At 37.9% G+C, this 16,385-nt stretch overlaps 1 protein-coding gene across 2 annotated transcripts in view; it reads right to left on the minus strand.

Annotated features, from left to right (window-relative positions):
* Nucleotides 1-16,385, minus strand: part of MRPS35 (mitochondrial ribosomal protein S35) — a 556,289-nt gene that overhangs the window by 401,145 nt on the left and 138,759 nt on the right. For both annotated transcript variants that reach the window (XM_044082715.1, XM_044082717.1), the window contains exon 3: nt 12,070-12,237. In XM_044082715.1, coding sequence (XP_043938650.1) covers nt 12,070-12,237 — 168 coding nt within the window. The remainder of the gene's footprint in view (nt 1-12,069; nt 12,238-16,385) is intronic.

The following is a 16,385-nucleotide window of genomic DNA, read 5'->3' on the forward strand; positions in this document are numbered from 1 at the left end:
AATGATGGCCCTTCTATTGTGAACTTCCTCCTTTCTGAGGTGAACTTAAAACTACTCTCTACCTCTTCTGCTGAATTAAGTCAGTTCCTCTTTGCATTTACAGTGACTATCTGCCATGTTGGACAATTATTTCACAGATTTTTCAGGTTTTCTTTTTCACAGCAGTATTGTTTTTTTTTTAATTTTCTAGTACAGACACTGACAAACACTCCAACTTAACCCTTTGGGATCTCTCACTTGGTTTTGATACCATGAATCACTCTACACTACTGTTACCTCTGTAACTGAACTACAATGGATTGACTCCTACCTTTTTAGATGCAACCAGAGAGTTGAATTAGGGGTAAATTCTTCTTCCTCAAAACCTCTAAAACTGTGTAGTACCACAGGGGTACATTCTTGGTCATTACTTTTCCCAATTTATCTACTGCTGTGAAGAGATGTTATTCATTCAAGTGGTTTACATTATCATTGTTATACTGATGATGTCCAGCACTTGCCTCACGTTCCCTGAAGAGTCTGCATCTGCTCTCAATCACTTGTCTCAGGGACTTGGAATGCATCCATGACTGGATGGTCAGTAAAAAGGCATAAACTCAACACATCCACAACATATGCAATGCTCCATGCATGCAATTCTAAGGGATTCTTCCACACCAGTCTTGATCCCTGACATTTTTACAATGGCAAAACTCTGACATGTTAAAAGTGCCTCAATCATCTTGGAGTGACCACTAATGACAGGCTGATGATGCTCAAGGATCACATTTCAGCTATCAGGTCATCTTGTTTTCATCTATGAAACATCACTCTGATCAAGCACCTTATTCCATCTACTGACTTTCCTACTGTAGTTCATGCACTTGTTTCCTTTCAGCTTGACTATGCAATGCCTTATACCTACGGCTACATGAAAGGAAACTTGCATGCTTAGAGCTGGTGCAGAACTCCACAATGAGAACTTGACCCATGTAAGTAACTGGCGTACTATACCAGATTTATGGAGTTTGCACTGGCTGCTGCCTATTAAGTAGCACATAATCAACAAGGTTCTGGTTTTAGTTCATTTAGACCTACATGGCCTTGGGTCTTCACTATCTTTCAGAAATACCTTCCTGGTATAGGCCAGCTACAGCCCCGTTTTCTGCTTTGCAAGAACTCTTAGCAGTGCCATCATGCCACTAATCCTCAGGCAATCAGGCATTCAGTCACCAAGGCCTCTAGCTGTGAAACCTGTTAACAACAATAGCTAGTTTCAAGTGGAAATCGAAGACATACCTTATCAATTTATCATTTAGTTGAATGATTTACATTGCTGGCCTTCCACTTTACATGTTTGAGGATTCCTTCAATGACCGTTAATTGGTGCTCAGTCTCATGTGCAAGTTTACTGATGTTATTTTGTACCTATTATGATTGCTGTTTATTGTTTCACCCACAATGTTTTACTGCAGTGTTAAATGTTTTATATAGTCATTTGTTTTATTCTGTACAGTGCCCGATTACAGATATTTAAATAAAAATGAAGTTGAAAAAAGGGGCCATAGCAATACACTACACACACACACACACACACACATATGCAGACACACACACATGCAGACACACACACATGCAGACACACACACATGCAGACACACACACATGCAGACGTCATTAATGCTATGTATCTCAGGTTATTACCAGCTGTAACTGTAACTCAAAGGCCTCAGGTAACATGGGTACAGCAACCCAGATTGGGTAGTGGAGCGATAAACCAAGTTATTCTTGAGGTTGTTAATAGAACCCTGCCTAAGCCTCCAAGGTTGAAGACTAACAAATCTCAGACATCAGTATACACAGCAATACATCTACCTTCACCCTTCCAACTCACAAGTAAGACGTATACTCTTAACAGACACAAGTGTGCAGACTTCAAGCCTTTATGGCCCACTGAGACCGCATCAAACCATAGTAAATTTTTAGTAATAGGCGACTCTATTGTAAGGCATGTGGACATCATGCTCCCCAGGCTGGATAAGAATAGGCTGACAGCTGTCTTTCTGGAGCCAGGATCCCTGGATGTAACGAGGGTGCTTAGATCCCCTCCAACCTGACAAATATGACTAAGACCCGATAGTGGTCTACGTGGGGGTCAGTGACCTTAGACATGCAGAAGGATATAACTGAGTTTGCTATTTGTGTGTCTGAGGCAGATCAGGGGTGGCCATCACCTGTCTTACCAAGGCTTTCACATTCTGGTTAAAGCCTTTGCTGTCTCTATATTGCCTTTTTCAAGATGAGTTCATCTGATGGACAAAATTCTAGGAATCTTAAAAACAAAATACCTGAACTTGAACTTTCCTACAACTCGTTTATATTCATATGTGTATAGTTACTGAAACCTGGTTTCAGAGCAATGAAAGCACACAGTCCATTCTTGGGTATAATACCTATCATGTCTTCAGACCTACTGGCAATTGTCAAAGAGCATCAGTATTTGTCTAGGATATCATTACCACAGAACAGATTCCTATGGACAGCAAATGAACAACTAGAAGTCCAAATTACCCTAAACAAGACTAATTAAAACTTCTATGTCCCCTTCTGAACACAACAGCTTTCTTAACACATTAGGTGAAATTCCCATTAAACCCAAGACCTTTCTACTGGTGGACCTCAACTATCCATCTATAAACTGGTACACCTACACTGTCCATTGCTGGCATGCCCAGTGATACATTGACATTATAAATGCTAATTCTATTTCACAAATAGTTAACTGTCCTACTAGGAGCCCCAATGTCCTGGATCTAGTCCTCACAAATATGGCCACTTCTTGCACAGCTCTATATGTATCATCATTTACTGTTAAATTAGACCATAATATAGCGACCTTTTCCTTTAAAACTGGTGGTACTTCCCCTGTAAATAGCTCTATGTTTAGAGACTTCTCAAAAGGAAAACTTCTTCAATTACCTGATGACTTAAATCAATTCTGCTGTGATCCTCCTCTGAAGGATCCTATGCTAAAGCTGGTAACTAGGCCCCTGACGTCTACTCCCACTTAAATAGTTGTACTGCTAAGGCAGTCCCTATCTACAACAAATATAATGAGAAGTTTAAAAACTAACAAAGAACTTAAGGGAACCATTAGTAAGCTCAAAGCTGAGTATGAATGTAAAACAGCCACTAAAACCAAAAATAACTGCAAACCTTTAACTTTCTTTCGGAACTTTTCTCTCAGGCCTCCACTTGAAAATGGGCTTCTATCTAGTAGAACTTTCCTGATAATCAAATGTCAATAAGTAACTATGCCAAGAAGATAAGAATTTAACACCCATCGGTGTTCCGAGCTAGTCCGCAATAATCCTACACTCTCTGACCCAAAGGAAACATGTAATATCATAGCCAACAAATTTAGTGCAAATTTTACAACCACAGTTATAGCTATCCCACAGGTTCCACAGTACCAGCCACCCACCTTAAGTACTATAGAAAAAGTTCCTTAAACCCTTTCAAAAACTAAGAATATTTCATCCAACGGTACTGAAAACATACGGGGTTGTCTGAGTACCAGTGCCAAATGTGGTCTTTTTGAACCCCTACTTAAACTCTAATAAAAGCATCTCTACTGGTTAGATTCCTGAAGCCTGGAAAACAGCTACTGTGATACAAGGGTCACCCAACCACAGTCCCTGGTAACTATAGCCCTTTAGTTTCACTAGCTTCATATGTAATGCTGTGGAGTGAATTAACTCAGAATTAATTAATGACAATTTCTTTGCAAAAGTAACTGTGGCAGTGGATAGTGATTATGCAGTGCATAAAACACCTGGCCAACACATTTGACACTATTCCTCATACAAGCATTACTGACAGACTTATAAACTGAATATAAATCCTTATATTGTTTGAATGGCTAGCTAACTTGCTGTCTGACAGAACCCACGTGGTTAGGGTAGCAGGTGCCACTTCTGAAAGCAAAAGTTGCCAGTGGTGTACCACAGGGCTCAATTCTGGGCCCTCTCCTACTTAGCATATATTTTTCAAACTTTCAGGCAGGCACTTGTGGTCTGTGGTTAACTAAGTTTGCAGATGATTGTAAATTGGATGTTGTTATTCAAACTTCAACTAACTCACAGTTGCTCTAACACAACTTAGACCTTGTTAGCAAATGGTGCAAGGACCATGGTTTCAAATTAAACATAAAAAATTTGTAACATAGCTCATTATGGTAAACAAAACAGTTTCTCTAACTGTATAGGAGATGCACTCCACCAGTTTAGATAATGTAGGCAATCTTGGTACTGTTGTTGATAATTTCTTATCACTTGACCATCATGTCTGCACAAGGCCATCTCCTAATAAGTTTTAATTTCTCTTTACTCTTCTTTTATCAGACCCATTACTGAAAATAATGTACATTATGGCATGTACTTATCTAAACATATCACACAACTTGATAGACCTCAGAGATTCTTAACTGAAAAGATCAGTGGCCTCAAAAATCTTAGTCATCAGGGCAGACTGGCAGCCCTTTCTCTGCACTAAGCCTCTTACAGACTCCTCCATGGAAAGCTATATCTAGTCTTTTGTGCCATGAAAGATCCAACCCTAGAAGATCTCCTATTCCTTCACAGAGCTAATGGCTCATCAACTACTTCGGTTAAAGAAACTAAACCTTCCATCAGATAAACAGGACATGTCAGCATGATGGACTCATCTCCCAACGTATCCCTCACCTCTGAAGAAAGCTTCCACTACATGTCAAGCAGAGTAACACCCTTACCACCCTTCAAGGTAAATCTAGACAATTAGATGAGCAGCCTCAAATTCTCTCCTGGTCTACCTTGCCTTTCCCTCCTTGAGGGTACAGGGAAATTTTGAATATGATTTTTTTGGCTAGGCATGAAATGGTCTGCAGACTGATTGCCTGCTATTTTGTTAGCTATGAACCTATGAACTGGGCAAGTGTTACCTTGCTGTGCATATTGTAACCTTGACTAGGTAGTGGAAAGATCTGGTCACAGTACTGTGTTGGGTATGTTAATTCTGACTGGCCAGTGGAGAGAAAAACTGCCATATATACTTCATTTTGGGCTTGCTGTCAACAATAACAAACCCAACAACCCCCCCCCCCCATCCCCACCCGCAAACCACTAACTCAATGACAAACTCGCTGTTCACCTCAAGCTAGTGTTCTCCCCTGAATGCCTAGTTTGTAGACAGAAAGAAAAATCATCAGTAATTTATATGTTCTTGTTGGAGGTGAAAATAAACTCTGTACCCCCCCCCCCCCCACACACACACACACACACACACACACAGCAAACAAAGTTAAGCAGCAGTTCATCTGGTATTACATTTCGGCTTTTTGGCACCAATCATTTCAAAACCACACTGACTGTCCAGTGCAATTTACATTTTACAGCACAACAATGCAGAAACACTAAAAGACATCATCTGGTAAACAAAGCAATACTGTTACTGTCTCACAATGAAAATAGGCTTGACATTAAAACTTCTTTGCCCTTGAAACTCACATTCATTGAAACCCACACCACATCCAAAGAAAATGCATCTGGCCAGTGGTGGATAACGATTACCTTTGGGCTGTTTTCAAATCATTGGCCCCTTGCACACAAAACAAGAAACATACATGTGTTCTTTTCTTTATACACCTTCCTGACTTTAATTATATTCCTTGTATAATACAACACACATATTAGAGCGCATTTTAAATTTATTGTTTGAACATTTTACCAGTAATCTGTACTGTAGGCAATGAAACAAAACACATGAACCAATAATGACAAAACTGCCCAATTCAGAACATTTCTATTATAAAAGTCTGCTTCCACACCCACACTATAAATAGAATGACAGTAGTGTAAGCCATAGGCATCTTGCACAGCGTCTCACACTTATTTTCAATTTCATTTTTTTGGGGGGGAGGGGGACAGAAGGTCAAAAACCAGGGACACATTTTAAACACTGCTTGTATAATTTTGTGAAGTCGCTAGAATAAAATGTTGTGTTACCATCATGCATTTCACTGGCAGGTTTTGAACCCAGAACTCAATGCACTACAGTCAGAACAACATACCACTATGCCACATCAGCAGCTGCCTGAAAAATAGGAAGACTGAAACTTAATATCCATCATTTAGTGAATTCATTTCTTACTTCTCAACATAGCTCTTAACCTCAACACAAAAAACATGGACAAACAACAAAGCCAATAATGGGGGAATACAAATTCAGTTCTCACTTCTCACTCACCATATCACTCACCATATCGCTGAGCTGTTCGCACAAAAACAATAATGGGGGAATACAAATTGTGTGCTCACTTCTTATCATAGCTCTAAACTCTTAGCACAAAAGAAATGTTCTTACTTCTCATCATAGCTCTCTCAACTGTTAGTACAAAAAAAATCTGGACAAAGCTCAGAGCATAACTTTCAACTGTTAGCACACATTCGCTATAGCATTGTGTCAGTATTATTCCATACTTGTCCTAGGAGTCTTGCAATTTTAAACATCCTCTTATGTTGCTAGATTTAGATTCACTACAGACTGAAGTAAGCTGACATCTCTAGATCATGTGACAGCAAGCTATACAGGAATACAGAAAACTTCAGCTTTTGTTGCAACTCCATTTATTCAAATGATAAGTTATGGCAGATTAAAACAGATGCAATACTCCTACATAATATTCAGAGATTATGTATTAAACTAGTGTAGTGTTGAAGGATTTGAGTAAATGTTTAAAGTGCTGATCCTGTTTACTCATCTGTAAAGTTGACTTGGAGGTGATGTAGTTAGGTCTTACAGAGCAAATGAGAGTCGGTTCCTTTTTAGCAGCATATAGTGTTTATGGTTGTGTGATATAAGCAGCTTAGATAAAATAAGCTACTTAGTTAAAGGGGCACTACCTTCAATTCTGCAATGTGCCTAAAATGAAATGTCAAAGTCCATTGATTTTTAAATGTCTGACATTTTTGAGGAGGGGGCATAGTTTCAAAACATTTTGCCCCACTTACTGATAAAATCATGATAAAATCACGACAAAATGAAGCTGCATTACTTACATGAAATAAAAAGGCATGGCAATCTACTTGCTTCTGCTTGCTTGGTAAACTCTGTAAATGGTGGTGACTGTTCACTTGCTCGCTATAGGAGATGGATGTGACTCATTATTATTGAATGGATGGATCATGCTTAACCACGGTGGAATCAAATTCTTTGGATAATATCCGATTTGGTGAAAAAGTTTACATAGCTCTCACTCAGAAATGGTGCTGGCTAGGGATAGTAGGCTCCTTTTACCCTGTACCAAAGGTACATGGTTTGAGCCTGAACACCTCTACTCACCAAGCCCATTATATGGGGGCATTTACACACACACACACACACACACACACACACACACACACACACACACACACACTCCTACCCTGAGTAGTCATCCTCCATCGTTGCTGCCAGTAGTTCCCGTTCCTCTTCTGTCGTTGCTGCCATTAAATAATAACTCTGCCCCGAGTAGTAATCCCTGCTTGCAAACTCTGTCCGCTCGGTGAACTGCTGTTTCAGAACTGTTCTAGCAGTTCCACATTCCCGCCAGCCGGAAATTATGTTTGATGTTCCTTGAGCGCTCAATTCCGACTGGCTGGTAGCCCGACGGAGCTGATGTCATTGCGCACATGATGAAATTTAAAAAAAGCAAAAAAAAAAAAATCGGAAATATAGGGTGCCACTCGGGAATCGTGGCACCCCTTCATTTGGACCCCAAAACTCAGTAAAAACCGAGTAATTCGGAACGGTTGGGAAGGTCTGATGGGGCAAGACAAAATTTACATTCTGACTGAGAAGTAGAAGCAAGCCTGGCTGAAGAGATGTGCAGCACTGAAACTAATTTACGAGGACGTAGGAAGAAAAAAAAAATGGATCAGCATGCCGAAGGTCCAGCCAGGCATATACCTTATAATGGCTTTAAAAATAAATAAATAAACTTTGTGCAATGGGATGTGGTAGAATCAAAATAAAACAATAAAAACCTATGTTCAACATGATTTTTTTTTTTGTTAAACAACCTTTTTTTTCAAAAATTCCTGGCTGGCAAGGTTTTTTTTTTTTTTGTTGTTTAAGTATGGCAACTTCAAATGTTCTTCTTTTCTCCCTCAGTACTAAAAAAAAAAAAAAAAAAAAAAAAAAAAAAAGAGTATGGTGGTGGTTACACTCTGATTGTCGGTATACAATTTAAAAAATCCTGGCTACACTCCTGACACTAGCACAGGATAAACTTTTTATTTTTGGTCTCACTGGAAACTGGAAAAGAGAACAAAAAAAACAAAGTGACCTTTAACAGCAATCATTACCTGTGGATGTAGGAGGGACACAAAAACATACAATATAGGTGTGACAATTGATAGATGGACAAAACATGTATATGAAAATATCCCACATCTTATAAAGGACTCTTGGAATTTTTTAAGCAAATTAACATGTGATGTTTGGAAAGAAGGGTTGATTTTCTTGACAACTGATGTCATTGATTTATTCACATGCATACCTAAAGATATAGGTTTAGAATATTTTTGTAACAGCTTGAGAAAAGTTTCAAAATTAACTTGGGATAAGATTAATTTAATTACGGACATGATGAGTTTAGATTTAGAACATAATTATATCCAATTCCAAGGTGAATTCTTTAGACAGAATAGAGGTGTCGCTATGGGGGCCTCTTGTGCCCCAATTTTTGCAAACCTGGTTATGTTAGAGTGGGAGTCCAATTATGTTTTTCAAAGTGAATTCAACCAATATATAGCACTTTATGTCAGATATTTAGATAATTTATTTATTTTATGGAATGGCACACAAGAACAAATTAAATTGTTTATCAAATATATCAACGGGACAACTGAATTTTTGAAATTTACTCATAAAATTAATTATGACGGTATTGAATACCTGGATACATATATAAGTCATACTGGAAATGGGTTTGCGTCTAAAATATACAGAGAAACTACATTTTCAAATGACTATATAGAGTTTAGTAGTTGCCATCCCCCACATATTTTTAAGAATGTTGTTAGAGGACAATGCATTCGAGCGGCACGTATGTCTTCAAGTAAAGATTCAATGGAAGAAAAAATAGATTTAATATGTTTAAAAGTAGGGGATACCCCACATCTATGTTAAAAGATGTCACAGGTTATGTGAGACAACAATGGGGGAATAAATATCTACCACTGTTGGGTATGTCAAAGGAAAGAGATATGGATATGGGAAGGAAAGAAACTATATAAGAACCATTCAAAAGAGTGTGCGTAATCATGTACACACCATATGCCAACCAAGTGAAAGAGATATTGAATAGACATTGGGATTTGATCACTATAATAGATAGTATAGGTATTACATTAGGTAAATACCCCATATGTGTATATAAAACAGCCCCAAATATTAAGAAGTTACTTGAGAAGACAACACATACAGCAAAATATAAGTCATTTACAAAGGGAACTTCAAGATGTGGCTCTTGTAACCAATGTAAATATATAAATGAAGAGGTGCGATTCAAGTTGGACAACATCAACAAGACATATATAAAAAGTAAGGTAGGAAATTGCAATACTAGACAAGTGGTATACCTTGCAAAATGTGTCGTATGCCCAGCATTTTACATAGGTAAGACTGAGCGGAATTTCAAAAAAAGAATATATGAGCATTATTACAAAATTCAGACTAAAGATACAAAGAATGCCTTGTCCAAGCATATTATTAGTAAAGGGAATCAACATTATTTCAAATTCACTATTTTAGAACATGTTGAAAGTAGTGTTTGTGGGGGTAATTGGAAAGTATATTTAGCCATGATGGAAAGCAAGTGGCAGATATTTACAGATGCAACTAGCTTTCCAGGCATAAATGAAAGTATTAGTATCAAACCTTTTCTTATTCTTGATTAATTAAGTTGTGGTTTTTAATATACAGCACTGTTGTGTATATATATATATATATATATATACTTTTTTCCTTCAATACATATTTCATCATATGTCATCATGACATTTTATCAAGATGATCATAGAAGTGTATATATTTATTAATTAATTACTTTTATATACTTTAGTTAATAATAACATTATTTATTTTTAGAAAATGTTTATAAAACATCGTATTATATCTGTATGTGGATTTTTTAGAGTATATTTAGTTAATATGTGGATACATCAGACATTATTTATTAACTTTATATATTTTTATTACATATATTTTTATACAGCACAAGATTAATTAATGTTTAACTAATGAATTATAGGTTTTTACAAAATCAAATGTATTAGACAAATAGTAAATATATAAGTTATGTATTAGCTTATGCACGAGAGGTATTGATGAATGTCTCTTTAAGGCAGCATTGGAATCTTTTTGAATTTTGGCGCCAAATTGCATTTATAATGAAAGTTGGTGATGGAATATCTTGGTTCTGAGGAAGTCTGTACATAAAACAGATGAAAGCGCTAAACCTGTAGAAGCATTATAGTGGATTTGTGTCATTAAAAGTGTTTCTGTACTGTTCGAGCTGCACCGTTTTTTTCACTCTGCATAAGGAATTGAATTTTACCATTATATGGGGGCATTTACACACACACACACACACACACACACACACACACACACACACACACACACACTCCTACCCTGAGTAGTCATCCTCCATCGTTGCTGCCAGTAGTTCCCGTTCCTCCTCCGTCGTTGCTGCCATTAAATAATAACTCTGCCCTGAGTAGTAATCCCTGCTTGCAAACTCTGCCCGCTCGGTGAACTGCTGTTTCGGAACTGTTCTAGCAGTTCCACATTCCCGCCAGCCGGAAATTATGATGTTTGATGTTCCTTGAGCGCTCAATTCCGACTGGCTGGTAGCCTGACGGAGCTGACGTCATTGAGCACATGATGACGTCAGCTCCGACAGCGTGAAAATTTAAAAAAAGCAAAAAAAAAAAAATCGGAAATAAAGGGTGCCACTCGGGAATCGTGGCACCCCTTCATTTGGACCCCAAAACTCAGTAAAAACCGAGTAATTCGGAACGGTTGGGAGGTCTGATGGGGCAAGACAAAATTTACATTCTGACTGAGAAGTAGAAGCAAGCTTGGCTGAAGAGATGTGCAGCACTGAAACTAATTTACGAGGAAGTAGGAAGAAAAAAAAATATATCAGCATGCCGAAGGTCAAATAAATAAATAAACTTTGTGCAATGGGATGTGGTAGAATCAAAATAAAACAATAAAAACCTATGTTCAACATGATTTTTTTTTTTTTTTTTGTTAAACAACCTTTTTTTTCAAAAATTCCTGGCTGGCAATGTTTTTTTTTTTTTTTTTTTTGTTTAAGTATGGCAACTTCAAATGTTCTTCTTTTCTCCCTCAGTACTAAAAAAAAAAAGAGTATGGTGGTGGTTACACTCTGATTGTTGGTATACAATTTAAAAAATCCTGGCTACACTCCTGACACTAGCACAGGATAAACTTTTTATTTTTGGTCTCACTGGAAACTGGAAAAGAGAACAAAAAAAACAAAGTGACCTTTAACAGCAATCATTACCTGTGGATGTAGGAGGGACACAAATATTACGGGGGTCATTTATGCTATTTTTATAACTTTCAAATATAAACAGAATACTTTTTAATACTACATTTATGGTTTACAAATAAATCTACAAATGAATCTTAGTTTGCAATTGGAATGTGTAGGTCACAACAAATTACAGACAAGCAACACTCTCAGAAGTCATGGAAACTCTATGGTCAATCACACTACACAGCACCCCAGATTTTCTACTGAGTATCCCAGTTTAAGAATCAAAATTTACTAAACTGTAATCTTACAGAATTATGACTGTAAATGAAAATCAGTCTACTAACTTGGTATTTGATGCCCTGCAGTGTGATTTTCAGTTCTAAAGAACTGGAGGTACATGATAAATTGCAAAGATAAAATAATAATGCTGCTTACAACGTGAAGTCAACCTCCAGGAGTACTCTTTCTAAATGACCAAAATGGAGAGATGTACTTACTTTCATGAGCTCCAGGTTCCCTTTCTTTTCTGGTGGCACACCTCTCTTTACTGGATAACCCATTCGAATGGGAAGTGGTACAGCAGATGGTTTGAATACTGCTGCTGACGGGTACACACTGGTCCAGTCTTGGTCTGTAGGCATGAGTTCTGTTCTAGGTTCTGCAGGCTAATTAAAGCAACAATGGAAGAATGATAAATTGTTTTAAGTCTTTTTTTTAATGCATCACCTATCATATGAACTATATAAACAAATTATGTTTAAAATTTAATAAAACTTAAATATAAAAAGATCACTGTATTTATACTTACTTCATATAAGATTAAATTATAAAAAATGACCAATATGGATGGTCATAAAGATAAGCATCTTCAGTGAGACAAGCTTCAGAGCCATCAAACTAGTTGGTGTACACAGAGGATGAGAAATTCTTTTATTTATAAAGCATAGTCTTTATATAGAGTGTCTCTTTAAATGTGGAATAAGATGAACAACATCCCTTCTTAACTAAATTCACTTTATTTATTTTATTTTATGTTATTTAACATTTGTTTACTGGGAAAGTCTGACTAGGACACAGCCCATTTTCAGCAGAGGCCTGAGGAGAAAGGCTCCAGATGCATGCCTTTGGAATGTGGCTGGAAACTGGAGCACCTGGAGGAAACCCAAGCGAATGCAGGGAGGACATGCAGAGTCCGTAGGGAGGGCACCCCAACCCAGAACTGAACTGGAGAGCCTCTTGCTGTGAGGCGACAATGTTGACCACTGCACCACTGCGCTGCCCACTAAATAAATTCCATTTATTGTACTTAAACAGCTGATTCTCAGGAATTAACAAAGATAAGACATGGGAAGGCATGTAGCTAAGATATCCATCACCAATATTCTAGAAATGAAAGATAGCCATTGGGCTGTTCTGAGCTGTCACACTTTCTAATGAGGATCTTTGCAGTCTGGATCATACTGTTTTGTGGATATCTACGACTTGAAACTGTATACTTAAATTCTCATTACTTAATATAAGCTGTATACTTAAATGCTGATTACATAATAAAAGTACAGAATTCCTGGCATTCAAACTATGAACCAGTGCTAGAAATTCCATCCCCTGGTACACCATGTCTAGCAAAGACAGATTTTAGTACTGTGATAACACTAACTGGTAGACCTGTGTATCGATACTCCTGGGCACTCTGAATAATGTCAACAAAAAGAAAGTGATGGGCATCTCTATAATGAAACAGATTTACACCCTTAGGAAGAGCTAGCATTTCATATGATACCATTTTCTCTTGCTGGTTCTAATTTTGAAAGTACTACAAACTTCACATCTTTAAACCACCTGCTTAATCTTTTCTGACCTTTCAGGCCACCAGTAACATCACATGCTCCTTCTTTATACTTAGCTATTCCTAGAAGTGGAGTATGAATCTTGTGGGTCTATATTATAATCTCAAACGATTAAAAGAGCGAACACTCTTTAATCGACCCCTGAAAATCAAAAGCCCTAAATCCCAAACACACAGAACAGCGATTTTTTTCCCAGGGGGAAAAAAATCCAAACACAAAATAAAGTGGGGGGGCTTCACCCCCCCAACACCCCCACCTACTTAATATATACCAACTCCGAGATCGCACCACAGTGGAGGAAATGGCCAAGTCCCAAAAACAGCCCTGTAATTTTTTTTCCCTGGGGGGGGGGATCGCTGTTCCATGTGTTAGGGATTTAGTGCTTTCGATTTTAAGGTGTCGATTAAAGAGCGTTCACTCTTTTAATTGTTCGAGGTTATGATACAGACCCGAATTTGGTGTAGCATATCATTAAAGTTCAGCAAGACTGGTAACCCTTCACCTTCGAACATTACCTTGGTAAATACAAAAATTCATCATGCTGGATTATTTATTTGTAATGCCAGAAGGGGTTGTTGATCTTTCAGTAGATTATGTGGTTTTTGTCAGGAGTGTTTAACAGACTGCTGGCTCTGTAAAGGTGGAGAGGGTCAAAAGGGGTACAGACTTTGACATTATTCCTTAGGCTGCTATAGGAGACAGACTGCAGGGATAGGGGTTTTAGTCTTAATGTCTTAAGTTAACTACAGCTACTGCAGCTGGTGTCCCTAAGTTTCCCGAGAAGCAGGTCATAGGGTCTTGAGCAATCAACTGACTCATCACTGATTTTGTAGGTATCAATAGGTTTATTTTAGTCTTCCCTTGATAGCTGCACTGCACAGTGTTCAGCATTTTAGCACAACAGAGCACTAATCTGTGTAACAATGTTCCCACCAAAACAGGAACAAGACCAATCAGGGAAGTCACACCACGAATTGCCCCAGTCAGGGATCACCATAAATCAATATTCCTTCTCTTCTTGTTCTCTCACAAAGACAAAAAACAAGTAATACTAATCTTAAAATGGTTCAGTTGCTGTAGATTTTTCAAAGTAAGCCAGTAAAGAGTGGTAATGCAGAAAATATTGCAATGTATACTAACTGGGCCATCCTAATATGATCTTGCAGTGGTCACTAATACAAACTGTTACCATTGGGAGGAGCTACAAAAGTCAAACTTAACAGAGTAGGAAACTCAAGAGCCAATGTATTTAAAACAATAGGTGCAGGGTAGTAAAAAAATCAAAACAGTCTCCCACCAAGTTTACTAGCAGCTGACACAGATTAAACCATGTCTTATTTTGCTTACATTAAATTAAAAAAAAAAACAGAAATGCCACTTCTCAGCTCCTCCTGTAATTCAGAAAGAGGTAATCCTTTTGTAGTCAACGAATACAACACAAAATGCTTGCTACCTGGGTGAAACCAAAAACTTTTTTTTTAAAACTTCAATAAAAGAGAACAAACAACAAATTTAAGGTAAAACAAAATGCAAGAAAACAAGAACAAAAGACAGGAAACAAATCAAGTATGCCAACGATAAACCACAAAAATACAAAATGGTCACACACAAACATTACTTGGCGTCTTACACAGGTACCCAATTGCTTTTTACCAGGCACCACTCCTGGCAGGTACGCAACCACCAGTAGCATTTTATTTATTTTTCAGCTTTACTTTGGCATAATTTTCAACTCATGTTCTGTAAAGTTCTAGCTCCTCATGTATGTTTTTAGGTTGAATACTTGAAAGTTCATTCATTCTAAATGCATCTACAGTTTTATTAAGTGCCAGTTCTAAGTCTCTTAATAGCCTGCCTCGGAGTCAGTCATTTCTGGTACCATACATTAACATCAGTGAATCATAAAAGTCAGACTGATTCCATGGAGCACAGAGAGCTGGATATCTTACTACAATACAGATGACAAGGGTTTAATTAGTGACCTCAGCACTGGAGGAGGCGTGAATGTGGCATAGCCCACTTGCCTCTCTTAGGGAATTGTGAGGGGTTTGCATGTACTCGGGGAGTACATTTGGTGGTGCAATCTCCCTGTTAGAGAACAAAGACAGAAATGACCATGCTCCGAGGGGAAAGCCATAGCTGCCTGGATGACCCACTGTGAGCACACCCCATGTGCCCAGGTGTGTGTGCACAATTAGGGCTGGAGAAAATCATCCCGGACAAACCTCGCCTCAGTAAAAGGTATGAAAGGGTCAATTTAATCAGGAAGGGGCTGATGACTGGCAGACACTTGGGGTAAAAAGTTAAAGAACATTCAATTATTCAGATTTTCAACTCATCTTATATTGATATTATACTGATATCTACAGACTCATAAATCCCTTGATTTCTTGAGAATATAAATACCATACATATGACAGATTCTTTCCTAGCATGTAAAAGATCCATGATCTCCATTTTTTTTAACCCTCACATCTGCCAGCATGACTCTTTCTTCCACTGTAATGCTAAAAGTGTTAAAATGCCTTTCTCACTTCTTCACTTGCAATGTGAAGGAATGCTGCAGACCGGACACTTTCTGTGAAACTTGCATTAAATGTTTCAAATTAGAAGTTATGTACTTACCATAACTTGGCATCTGTGTTGCCATTTTCATTCGACCTCACAGATTGGTTCAGATCCGACTCGGATCAGACTCGGCCGCACACCAAAGACTTCTGCTCCAACTTTCTAGCTCCTCCTCCTCCTCCTACCTATAATGCACTATTCTCTCCCTAACTCCTCAGATCGAGTTTACTGCCTAGTCTTCGAAGTAAAGGAGAAATTGCCCAGCAAAAGAATCCACAATAAACCAAAAAACACTGAGCCATGCCAGAAGCAGTCCCTTTGTAGTTTAATTGTAGAATAAAAACATCTACAATTAAACTACAAATGGACTGCTTCTGCCAAGGCTCAGTGTTTTCTGG

The sequence above is a fragment of the Protopterus annectens genome, chromosome 9.part0 (genome assembly GCF_019279795.1).
Source record: "Protopterus annectens isolate FY-2018-M chromosome 9.part0, PAN1.0, whole genome shotgun sequence".
In the NCBI taxonomy this organism is placed as follows: Eukaryota; Metazoa; Chordata; order Ceratodontiformes; family Protopteridae; genus Protopterus; species Protopterus annectens.